This window comes from Dasypus novemcinctus, chromosome 9 (genome assembly GCF_030445035.2).
Source record: "Dasypus novemcinctus isolate mDasNov1 chromosome 9, mDasNov1.1.hap2, whole genome shotgun sequence".
NCBI classification, from domain to species: Eukaryota; Metazoa; Chordata; class Mammalia; order Cingulata; family Dasypodidae; genus Dasypus; species Dasypus novemcinctus.
In genome coordinates this window covers 3,898,767-3,911,043 of record NC_080681.1, presented here as the reverse complement: position 1 = coordinate 3,911,043, position 12,277 = coordinate 3,898,767, and the positions used below count along the sequence as shown (strand labels likewise).

The following is a 12,277-nucleotide window of genomic DNA, read 5'->3' as shown; positions in this document are numbered from 1 at the left end:
CGGACCAACCAGTGCAGAAGAAGAGAAACCAATTCAGATCCAGATTGGAAAAGGTTTCTCTTCTTCTAAGCTCCGTAAACGAATTTAGGAAAGTCTACGAATGGAACGACTAGCAGGGCCATGTCCATTGCTCTCTTCTACATTGCCTGGGGCAGAAAGTCACTGGCTCAATGAGTGGTAAAAACAAAAAATTTTGCTTACTTTTTGTTCTTTTATGTTCCTCGGTGCCCAAAACCCTGCCTGGCGCTCCTCTCCGAGGCATTCCTGAGCACGCCTCACCTTTGAAACATTTCTCTTCCGGACTGGACTTTGCTATTCCCATCTCGTAATTAGAGTGACGCTGACATGGAGAGGGCATCTCGACTCCCCCAAGCCAAATTAGCCACCAGGGCAGGTCAAAAAGCAATTACAGTAGCCCGTAGGAAATTACAATGGACTGCAACTAACACAGAAAAAACAATTACCATAATCAATACACTTTAAGCACATCAAAATGAATATTTCCACATGTCAAAATGGTTCCAGATTCACAAAGCAACCAAACTAAACAGAAAACACATTTAGTTTTCGTAATGACTCTGCATGCGCTGTTGCCCTGTGTCAGGCTCCTGCCTCTCCCCTTACGATTCTGTGGGGTTTTGCTTTATAAGAAAGGATTGAAAAAATTTTAATTTTTTTCACCTGGCCCTATTGTTCATCTCGCCTTTTTCATCTGATTTTAGTTTGTTTGTTTCTAATCTTCCCGCCCGGCACTCCTGCTTCTCCTTTCACCTCCTATAATTTATCCTGGCCCTTACTTCTCGTCCACTGAGTTTACACTTTACATTAATTCAGCCTGTCTTTGATTATTTTCAACCTCTCTCTTCATAGGCTTCCTTTCACTTCAAATAATTTAGTGCCATCCCTTTAAAATTTATACCCTGCATAATGATATCCACATTAATACTGCTGCTCTTTTTTCTCCATTGTCTTTCTTTTTTTCTTTCCTTACCCTGACTGTGCTTTCTTTAGACACAACGTAAAACAAAAGTCTTTCATAATTTTGATTGTTATAGCTTCTGTCATATGAAATGCGTCTGATCTTCTTCTTTGGTGACTAAACTATTTTTCATTTGCTGAGTTCCTTGTTGCATCTACATTCATTCCGGATCCACTCCACCCCTCCGCCAGAATTAGTGTCCGGATGAATAATCGTTGCCTACAAATATCTGCTCACTGAAAGCTGTTATTTTTTCTACTTCTTCAGCAGTCCCCTCGAGTCTTCAGGCCTGCTGCCTTGACCAGCTTGGCTCGGCACGGGTTCAGCTGCTTTTACTTTCACGAGGGATTAGTCCACCGTCACCGGCTGCTCCTGGGCTGTGCTGCAGGGAGTGGAAGGCTCAGTTTTAGGGGCTCGATTGTCCCAGCAGTCCCCAGGGGCAGCAGCTGGGTCCTCTGCCTCAGTACGTTAGGCTGTAAGTGCCTTCGGATGGCTGGCCTGAGCTCCAGGAGGCCAGTGGGCCCGGAGGCCAAGGCGGGGACCAGGGAGCGGGGGCCCCGGGCGCAGGTGGCAGCCTCTGGCCGTGTTTTGTTTTGTTTTTTGTCTTTATTTTTTAATATTACATTCAAAAAATATGAGGTCCCCATATAGCCCCCACCCCCCTAACCCCACTCCTCGCCCCATAACAACCACCTCCTCCATCTTCATGAGAATTCATTGCATTTGGTGAATACATCTGTGAGCACCGCTGCACCTCATGGTCAAAGGTCCACACCATAGCCCACACTCTCCCACAGTCCACTGGCCGTATGTTTTCGAGACCTTTAAGTGGCAAAAGTAGCTGGCTTGATGGATATGGGTTCAGGAAGAGTGAAAACAACCTACATCGTGTGAAAAAAACTTGCACTTGACATGCAGATCCAATACAGTGGCTACTGGCCACGTGTGGCTATTTAAATTTAAATTAATCAAAACTAAATAAAATTTGAAATTCAGCGCCTCCATTGCACTAACTACATTTCAAGTGCCCGGCAGCCACTTGCCATGGCTAGGTGCTACTGTAAGTGCATCACAGACGTTACATAACTGCAGCAAGTCTTACTGGAGAGCAATGCTTTCGGCGTCTAGGGCAGGGGTTCTGAACTAGGAGTCCATGCGTGTGGACTGAAATTCAACAAAACACTGTTCTGGTGAGGGCGTGTGGGTGCAGGAGTGATGTATCTGTTGAACAGCACAGTACAGTGTGGCCTTAGTAAGGGGTCTGTGGCTCTCACCTGACTGGCAAAGGGGTCCATGGAATAAAAAAGGTTCAGAACCCCTGGTCTAGCCTATAAGAAATCAACATTTATTAAAACTCTTGAAGCGTATTATTTGGGAACTCTTATGTCATAGTGGTTAAGAGCACAGACTCTGTATCCAAACTTCCTGGACTCGAATCCTGGTTCCAGACCTTGCTGGCTACCTGATCTTGGGCAAGTTCCTAACTGCTCTAAGCCTCAGTTTCCTCATCTGTAAAATGGGGGTGATAATAGTGCACATTTTATAAGGTTGTTGTGAGGATTAAATGGGTTCACGTACGTAAGGAACTTAACAACAGTTTCCAGCCCAATAGTAAGCCCTATTTAAAAGTTGTATCTCTTACAACTATTAGTTTCACACTGAAACCTCTCTCTGTAATTTAGGATCTATTACCAGGAATAGGCGGAAGCTGATGCGCCTGACTTGTTCTGTACTGCCACCCTACCCTGGCGAGCCGGGGCTTTTCCGGGGAGGCCGGTCCGCTCCCAGGCCACCGCGTGCGCGCGCCGTGGGCCTTGCCTCTCACCTGTACAGCAGGATGTCGGCGGCCTGCAGCACAGGGTACGTGAGCAGGCCCGCGCTGCCGGTGAGCTGCTGCTTGGCCGTCTTTGCCTGTGGGGTGAGAGGAGAGGTGGGGAAGAAATCCATCAGCCTAACGGTTCTGCTAAATCACAGACGTCTCAGGAAGGGGGGCGTGGCTGAAGCCCCCTGGTAGCACAGCGCCGTCCCTCAGCCCCCCTGACCATCCCCAGCCGGCCCGCCTTGGTCCTCCAGGCTTCAGCAGAAACAGGGGTAGCCCACTGCCCCCTGCCCCTTTAGGGCGCTGTGCGCCTCACTATTTCTCACTCACTCCATTAGGGCAAGGGCACAGGGGGAGCCCACTGCCCCCTGCCCCTTTAGGGCGCTGTGCGCCTCACTATTTCTCACTCACTCCATTAGGGCAAGGGCACAGGGGGAGCCCACTGCCCCCTGCCCCTTTAGGGCGCTGTGCGCCTCACTATTTCTCACTCACTCCATTAGGGCAAGGGCACAGGGGGAGCCCACTGCCCCCTGCCCCTTTAGGGTGCTGTGCGCCTCACTATTTCTCACTCACTCCATTAGGGCAAGGGCACAGGGGGAGCCCACTGCCTCCTGCCCCTTTAGGGCGCTGTGCACCTCACTATTTCTCACTCACTCCATTAGGGCAAGGGCACAGGGGGAGCCCACTGCCCCCTGCCCCTTTAGGGCGCTGTGCGCCTCACTATTTCTCACTCACTCCATTAGGGTAAGGGCACAGGGGGAGCCCACTGCCCCCTGCCCCTTTAGGGCGCTGTGCGCCTCACTATTTCTCACTCACTCCATTAGGGCAAGGGCACAGGGGGAGCCCACTGCCCCCTGCCCCTTTAGGGCGCTGTGCGCCTCACTATTTCTCACTCACTCCATTAGGGCAAGGGCACAGGGGGAGCCCACTGCCCCCTGCCCCTTTAGGGCGCTGTGCGCCTCACTATTTCTCACTCACTCCATTAGGGCAAGGGCACAGGGGGAGCCCACTGCCCCCTGCCCCTTTAGGGTGCTGTGCGCCTCACTATTTCTCACTCACTCCATTAGGGCAAGGGCACAGGGGGAGCCCACTGCCTCCTGCCCCTTTAGGGCGCTGTGCGCCTCACTATTTCTCACTCACTCCATTAGGGCAAGGGCACAGGGGGAGCCCACTGCCCCCTGCCCCTTTAGGGCGCTGTGCGCCTCACTATTTCTCACTCACTCCATTAGGGTAAGGGCACAGGGGGAGCCCACTGCCCCCTGCCCCTTTAGGGCGCTGTGCGCCTCACTATTTCTCACTCACTCCATTAGGGCAAGGGCACAGGGGGAGCCCACTGCCCCCTGCCCCTTTAGGGCGCTGTGCGCCTCACTATTTCTCACTCACTCCATTAGGGTAAGGGCACAGGGGGAGCCCACTGCCCCCTGCCCCTTTAGGGCGCTGTGCGCCTCACTATTTCTCATTCACTCCATTAGGGTAAGGGCACAGGGGGCTTCCAGGTTCCGAATCAAATACATCCCAGATTTCACCAATCAAGTCGGCGAAAGAGCGCCCTCCACAACGCAACACTTGCTGACCTCAAGGCCTGGCGGCCGCCCAGGACATCACACTCCTGTCGACTGACAAGCCTGGAACGTTCCCTTAAAAGTCACAGCATTTTCAACCTGACGCTGAAATAAGAGCAATTTTAATCTACGCACTTGTAATTATTTTGTCTTAAGAAAGTTGAAGCAGCGAGGGTCAAGTGATTCCTGAATGGAGACGGTGATGGAAACACTAGGAGTGACATTAAAAATAGTTACTAATGTAACTGGTGAGCAAGGGGTGCTGACTAGAGACTGCTAGTAACTAGCGGGTACCAGCCGCACGAGCCCGGGGCACGCCGCCGTCGCCGCAGGGAAACGTGCTCACTTGTTTCTGGCTCTCTGAGAAGAGCGCCTTATTAGAAGGTGAAACTGGGCACAGCGCACTGCTGTTTGCGTCCAAGGTCTCAGTGCACCCCTTCTTGTAAGATAATGGGTATTTGAGTATGGACATGAAGCTCATTCAATTAATTAATTTAATTACTTCCCTGAAGTCTATTTCTGAATGGGCTGACCAAATGCATTTACAAACTTGCACGATTCCCGGGGTCAAGTTCACCCTCAAACATGCAGCTATACCCTTCGAGTCTGGGCCTGAAAAAGCAACAGCTTTTAAGTTCAGTGTTTTATAATTTAGTTACAAACAACTTTTCTGGTTATATCTCAAGTAGTTTCTGGCTTCTAGCAACTAAAGCTTTGGGCCATTCAAAGGAAATCCAGCAGTTTCAGCACACAATTCCTTCAGGGTATTCCCTCATTTCAGTGCCCATGATAAGGGCTATTTTGCCATGTTTCTGGGTAGAGATAATAGTGAAATTTAATTTGGAAAGGAGCAAATGGGAAAAAAATTGCTACCATATTAGATTTACAGTTTTTCATATTAGACTATTGGATCTTGACATTACAAGGGAAAAGGGGATGTGGAGAACACTACTGTTTATTGAGTGCCTACTATGTGCCCTACATGTTTGACACATGCTGTCCTCTCATGAATCCTCCAAGTAAGCCCGGCCCCACTTCCCACCCGTCGTTCCACTCCTCACTGCCCCAGGCAAAACCAAGCAGGGTGCTCTTAGCAAATCCTCCCACAGCTCTGGAATTCCCCGAGAAGACTTTTCACACTTTCTTCTTGATGGTGAAATCTACGACAAGCCTCCTGAAGGCAGGGGCTGTGGCGGTACCAGCCCTCCCAGGAGGCAGCGCTTGATTTGCTAAGTTAGGAACGGCCTTAGAAGGAAGTACCATGCCTGGGGATAAGACGGATTTGAAATCCATGTTTCTCCCACAAACCAAATCATGGGCTAGTGGGAAGTCTTCTCAGAATATCAGAGCATTCTCCAGTAATGTTACCAAAAGATCCTTAGGAGCTACTTTACTGTGGGGACAGGTCTTGTTAAAGACCCAGTTCCTATGAGAAAGGATTTTAGCGTTGAACTTAAGAGTAGTACGGTAACGTGAGAAAGTCTTGACTAAAGCCAAAATAAAGTAGGGAACATCATGAAATTTTGTTTTTAATTCTTGGCAGGTGATGATTCTGCAGCACTACTGGTATCTTTCATTTAGGCACTGCCACTTTAATATTCAGTTTGTTTCTCCTTGCAGCATATGTGAAGGCTTCTCAAGATCAGCTTTTGAGGAATCCGATGGCCCTGAAAATATGCTCAAAAGAAGCTTGAAATTGAAATTAGTACTGACAGAGTAGGGGCGACCTACCCTTGGGTTATTCCATTGCAAAAGCAAATGGAAGTAAAATACTATGAATCACCAATTGATCTTTCTCAGTTGAATTTCCTAGAAAAAGTACAGCCCTAATATTTCGGTGTGTTTGAAATGAACTTGCTTAAATGACAGGTAAAATGTGTTGTCTCTTCTTTCCAAAATGCAAGAATTTTTGTCTGACTGCAAGTTAATGCCAGTAGAGACAGGAGGCAACTTCGATGTCTGGTAATGCAGAAACTGCAGATTGTTTGTTAATTATAATGTAGTAGGCTCAAAGGCATTACCGAGGCTATCCAAAGGTAAAAACAAGCAATAGGATTTTTCACTTAGAAGGAATCTTGGAGACGCCTTTTACTTTACGTCCAGTACCCAGAAGCAGGGAGGTGAAGGCGCTGGTCCCCGCCACGACTGAGATGCAGACCTGGGAAGACAATAAACTCAGGATTCACAGACCCTATAATGCAAAAATAGACAGAAAGGGGAAATGGCTGGAACGGGGAGTGTGAACTCACTTCTGCTGATGAGTGAGATGCGGCACTTACCTTCCACTGGTGTAGATGCTGTAACCGGGGCAGTCTGACCATGCAGGTAAGTATCCAACTTAATTGCGTGTGTTCAGACACCTAAAGAAATGGGACAGAACGTTGACAAAGGTAATCAATGCTTTCATGCATGTAAGCCTAAACTAAACAGACAGCAGGTATTATCCTAAATGGCTGCAAATACCCCAGATTAAGAGAAGTCAAGGACAGAGTGGGGGGGGGCTTAGCTCTGCGTCACAGCACATGGACTGATAGGGGAAGACAAAATCCTCAACGTTAACCAGTCCAGTCACTAGTAGAGTGTTTAAATCCTCTCCATGACATTCCTCGCAGGGGCTGACTGGACTCTAACACCTTCCGTGAGAGTTTCCCAGTGTCCTGAGGCAGCCGCTCTCTTTTTTTAAAAGCCGAGGTTATTAAGAAGACATACACATATACAAACACACATGAAATTTTCATTGTTGGCTCCAGCCCCCTCTATAAATAACTTATTTTTTTAGATTTATTTCTATTTATTTCTCCCTCCTCCCCCCATTGTCTGCTCTCTGTGTCCATTTGCCGTGTGTTCTTCTGTGTCTGCTTGTATTCTCATTGGGTGGCTCCGGGAACCGATCCTGGGACCTTCTGGAGTGGGAGAGAGGCGATACTCTTTGCGCCACCTCAGCTCCCCTGTTAGGCTACGTCTTATTGTCTCTCCACTGCGTCTCTTGTTGCGTCATCTTGCTGCGCTAGCTCTCTGCACAGGTTGGCACTCCTGTGCGGGTGACTTTTTCCTGTGCGAGGCGACATTCCCGAGCAGGGTGGCTCTCCTGCACAGGGAGGCATTCCCGCGTGGGCCGGCACTCCATGTGGGCCAGCTCGCCCTCAGCAGGAGGCCCTGGGCACTGGACCCCGGACCTCCTGTATGGTGGACGGGAGCCCAACTGGTTGAGCCACATCTGTTTCCCTATAAATAACTTCTAAATACATGAAGGTAGTTGTGACACCTTACACATAAATGCTAGAAAATGGTGCTATACTGAAAATTAAATTTTGAATCCTTTAGAACCAGAGTGACTTGAAATTTGCAAATTACTCTTATCATCTCATCATCCCAAAGGATGTTTTTGTCATTTCTACCTTCTCTGCTGAAACTGGCAAAAATGACCAACTAAGGGGAGTGGATGTGGCTCAAGCAGTTGAGCACCTGCCTCCTGCACGGGAGGCTCCAGCCTCAGTTACTGGTGCCTCCTAAAGAAGATGAGCAAACAATGAGCAGACAACGAGCAGACATTGAGCAAAAACTGTGAGCAGATGAGAAAAAACAACAAGTAAACTGTCAAGGGAGCCATGGAGGGGGAGGCGGGGATTAAAAAAAAAACAGAAGATAATTTATTAAAAAAAAATGACCAACTTAGGAAGAAAACTCCTTCTTCCTTTGTAAAACAGAGGTCTACTCAGAAGAAAACATAAGCTTTCCCCAATTTGTTATTTTGAAAAATGTATTTTATTTATTTTCCTTTATTTATCCCCCCCTCCCCCAGCTGGTGCTCTCGTCTGTCTGCTCATTGTCTGCTCGCCTTCTCCAGGAGGCACCGGGAACTGAACCTAGGACCTCCCACGTGAGAGGCGAGTGTCCCACGGCTTGAGCCACACCTGCTCCCCGCGGGCTGCGGCGTCTGCTGGCCTGTGGCCGCTGCTTGTTGCAGTGGGAGGTGGCATCTAGCTCGTGGTGACCAGAGGTGGCGTCTGCTCCTCTTTTTTTAGGAGGCACCGGGACCCGAACCTGGGACGGCCCGTGGGGTAGGCAGGTGTCCACGTAGCTGAGTCACATCCACTTCCCTGCAGTTTTTATTTTAAACAAATATAATCAAGTGACCAAACCTGCATCGACTGGGGTGACTCTTGAGTCCACGCCAAGTTCTAAGGGATGACCTAGAAGCTAGGGCCTATGCGTCCCATTTCTGGACCCGGAGGATTCCTATCCTGCAATGATTGTGGCTTTTCTACAGCCACATGATTTCCTTAAAAAGCAGAGACTAAAGTCAGCTCTGAAAAGTGGCCCCAAATGTGCTCTTTGTGGGGTTTTGCAAAAGGAACATAAAGGAATCAAGCTGAGTGAGCCCAGGCCTACTTCACTAGCAAGGAATCCCCATCTGGTGTGAGATGGTTTCTCATTTCCCCCCTCAAGTCAGAGAGAGAGAAGAATTGTTTTTCATGTTTGACAAGGGATCAGTTTTAAAAAGTTCTGCAAGTCATTGGGTTGAATCTGTCATCTTCCTTCCAAGAGGCATTTGGGTTTCATCGAGGGCAGTGGCTTTGACAGCACTGTCCCTGCAAATTGCTAACTGCTGCTGTAAACAAACAGCTATCAGACAAAAGCAGTAATTCTGGATGGAAGCAAGCAGATTATAGTTGCTTCCAGTCATCAAGCAAAACACATTCTCATTAGAACTAATAAAACGAGAACTATATTTTTGGCATGAAGCAGGATAGAGTTGTCTTCTTCTTCTTCCTCTTCTACTTTATGGAACTGGGGGAAAGGAAGGAAAACACAGAAAATAACTATAGACACGCTGAAAGAGACAAGATGACTACTTCTCTTCCACTTGAGCGCAAATGTTTACCTGTAGTGGGAAGTGGACTTGGCCCAGTGGTTAGGACATCCGCCTACCACATGGGAGGTCCGCGGTTCAAACCCCGGCCTCCTTGACCCGTGTGGAGCTGGCCCACGCGCAGTGCTGATGCGCGCAAGGAGTGCTGTGCCACACAGGGGTGTCCCCCGCGTAGGGGAGCCCCATGCGCAAGGAGTGTGCCCCATAAGGAGAGCCGCCCAGCACGAAAGAAAGTGCAGCCTGCCCAGGAATGGTGCCGCACACACGGAGAGCTGACACAACAAGATGATGCAACAAAAAGAGACACAGATTCCCGTGCCACTGACAATAACAGAAGCAGACAAAGAAGACGCAGCAAATGGATACAGAAAACAGACAACTGGGGTGGGGGGGGGAAGGGAGAGAAATAAATAAATAAATCTTAAAAAAAAAAATGTTTACCTGTGGAGATATGCAAAAAGCTACCACTATGTCTTCATGAAGACAAGGATTTTCCCTTGGAGTAGCTTTTCATTTGGACACACAGAATGAAACTTATCTAATATTCTGCAAAGACCTTCCAGGCGTTTCCAAAATAGGGGGCATAAAATTAATTTAAATAATTCCAATAAAGAAAAAAGTAGGGAAGTGGACGTGGCTCAACTGATAGAGCATCTGCCTACCATACAGGAGGTCCAGGGTTCAAACCCAGGGCCTCCTGGCCTGTGCGGTGAGCGGGCCCACGTGCGGTGCTGCCGTGCGCAGAGTGCTGTGCCACGCAGGGGTGTCCCCTGCGTAGGGGAGCCCTATGTGCAAGGAGTGTGCCCCTCATTGAGCCATCGCATGTAAAGAAAGCATAGGCTGCCCAGGAGTGGCACCGCACACATGGAGAGCTGATGCAGCAAGATGATGCAACAAAAAGAGAAACGGATTCCTGGTGTTGTGGAGAATGTCAGTGGACACAGAGAACAGACAACGAGGGGGGGGGGTGGGAAGGGGCGAGAAATAAATAATAAAATACATCTTTTAAAAAAAAAAGTAGATAGAAGGTGCAAGGCAATTGATTTAGACAATTCATCATTAAGAGTTATACAAGAAGGGTAGTAGACATCAGGATTTGGTTCTCTTCATTCATTCATATTCATGACAACTGCATGGAAAGGTTCAGGTTTCTGTCTGGGGAAAAGTGAAAATGGTATCTAAATATAATGTTTTCTGACAAACGATATGACCTGTTTTAGCCAAAGAAAAACAAAGACATGGGACAAAGAAGTCATCTGTTGACCATCAACAAACAAGTCTGCAGTGATGAGTGGAGAGACTTCTGACCCCCAAACGGTAACAAGTAAAGACACGTGCATTCTTCAATCTCAGCGGTTTAATCTGTTTTACCCCCTGCTGTAAAACAGTGTGGTGGCTGAGAACTACGTACACCAGAAAGAAAACATGTTCTTAAACGCAATCCTTTCCTGTGGGTGTGACCCTGCTGCCAAGAGGACCTCTGGATGAGGTGAGCCCAGTGAGGTGTGGCCACTGACTCGGGACAGTCTTCCTCCCAGTACTGAAGACCTCACGTGAAGGCCACAGAGAGAGGGGAAGCCAGGGGGCCGGGACAGAGAGCAGCCGGCAGGGCCAGCGCGGGCATCGCCAGGTGGTGGACAGGCCAAGGGCCAGGCTCGCCGGCAGCCCCGGGACGCCACAGCCTTCTGGGAGGAAGCATCGCCTCGAGGCCGCCGTCACCTGGCCTTCTCCTAGCCTCAACCGCGAGCCAGTGAAGTCCTGTCGCTTAAGCCAGCCCACAGCATGGTACCCGCTTCGGCTGCCAGGAAACGAAAACATTACAGGCGCCTAATAAATTCTCCTTGGAAGTATGAACAATGTCAAGCGTTGCAGAAAGAATGATGAGAGTCCAAAAAGACCTGTTAGATTTGTCAACTGATTTGTTGGTGGAAAAAGCAGTTTCAGGAGCAGGACTGGGGTGGAAGCTACATTACACTACATTACTATTGAAGAGTGACGCTGAAGCGGACATGAAGACAGACACACGAGCACAGCAGAGTGGCGACAAGCTCTGTTCCTGGAGCAAGGCTGCTGGGTTCATTTATTAGTTGGATGACCCTGGGTAAGTGACTTAATCTCCGCGTGCCTCAGTTTCTTCATTATATGGTGTGGTTAACAGCTGTACCCACCTGACAATGCTTAGACAATGCAGTACCTAGGACCTAGTTAGCCTTCAATAAGTGGTGGTTCTAATTACTATAGATAACTTTGAGAAAGACATTTTTTAAACTTTGCATTTTGAGATGATTATAGATTCACATGCAGTCAGAAGAAATAATACAGAGAGACTCCATAAACTCTTCACCAGGTTTCCCCCAAGGGTAGCATCTTGCATGATGATGGTACTACATCACAACCAGCTAACTGCATTTGATAAAACCCACCCACCTTATTTTAATTTCACCCGTTCTACATGCAGGCACTGTGTGTGTATGTGTATTCAATTCTAGGCAATTTTATCAGACATATGCAAGGCATCTTTTTTTGGTGGAAGGCCACAGACGGGGGATAGCTAGCAGAGAATATTAATTTTGTTTTGATTTTTAAGGTGGAAGAGACTCAGAAAGGGGAAGGTAAATATAGATGAGGTAAATCTAACGTGCTGGGAGTGGAGGCTGAAAGTTGGAGGACTTCACATTCTAACTATTTCTGTTATCTCTGAAAACAGACACAGGTGCTTGGAAACAAGTAGGATAAGAAATATCCTCAACAGAATTGCTGGGCTTGGAAGAAAGGGAAAAAAGGTCTTTTGGAATATAAGGCTTGATGTTTTGTACATGTTTTTTGTGAATGAAACAGGACAGTTTGTGAATGAAACAGGACAGTGATTCTTAAACTCTCGGGGAAACACTGATGGCCTTCAAGGTAGCCTAACAAGCTCTGCCTAAATAATAATAGGAATTTTAAAAATTTGCAGAAAAACATTAAATTATTTTTCTGTATTTTCAATTTCCTTTGGTCAGCAAAGATTTTGAACAGGTACCAAAAGAGAAAGAAAAAAAAAC

The 12,277-nt window shown here is 47.9% G+C and overlaps 1 protein-coding gene across 1 annotated transcript in view; it reads right to left on the bottom strand.

Moving 5' to 3' along the window:
- Nucleotides 1-12,277, bottom strand: part of WARS2 (tryptophanyl tRNA synthetase 2, mitochondrial) — a 129,803-nt gene that overhangs the window by 15,309 nt on the left and 102,217 nt on the right. Inside the window, exons 3-4 of the mRNA XM_004456606.5 lie at nucleotides 6,640-6,720; nucleotides 2,805-2,890 (exon numbers count right to left, since the gene is read on the bottom strand). Of these exons, the coding sequence (XP_004456663.2) occupies nucleotides 2,805-2,890; nucleotides 6,640-6,720 (167 nt within the window). The remainder of the gene's footprint in view (nucleotides 1-2,804; nucleotides 2,891-6,639; nucleotides 6,721-12,277) is intronic.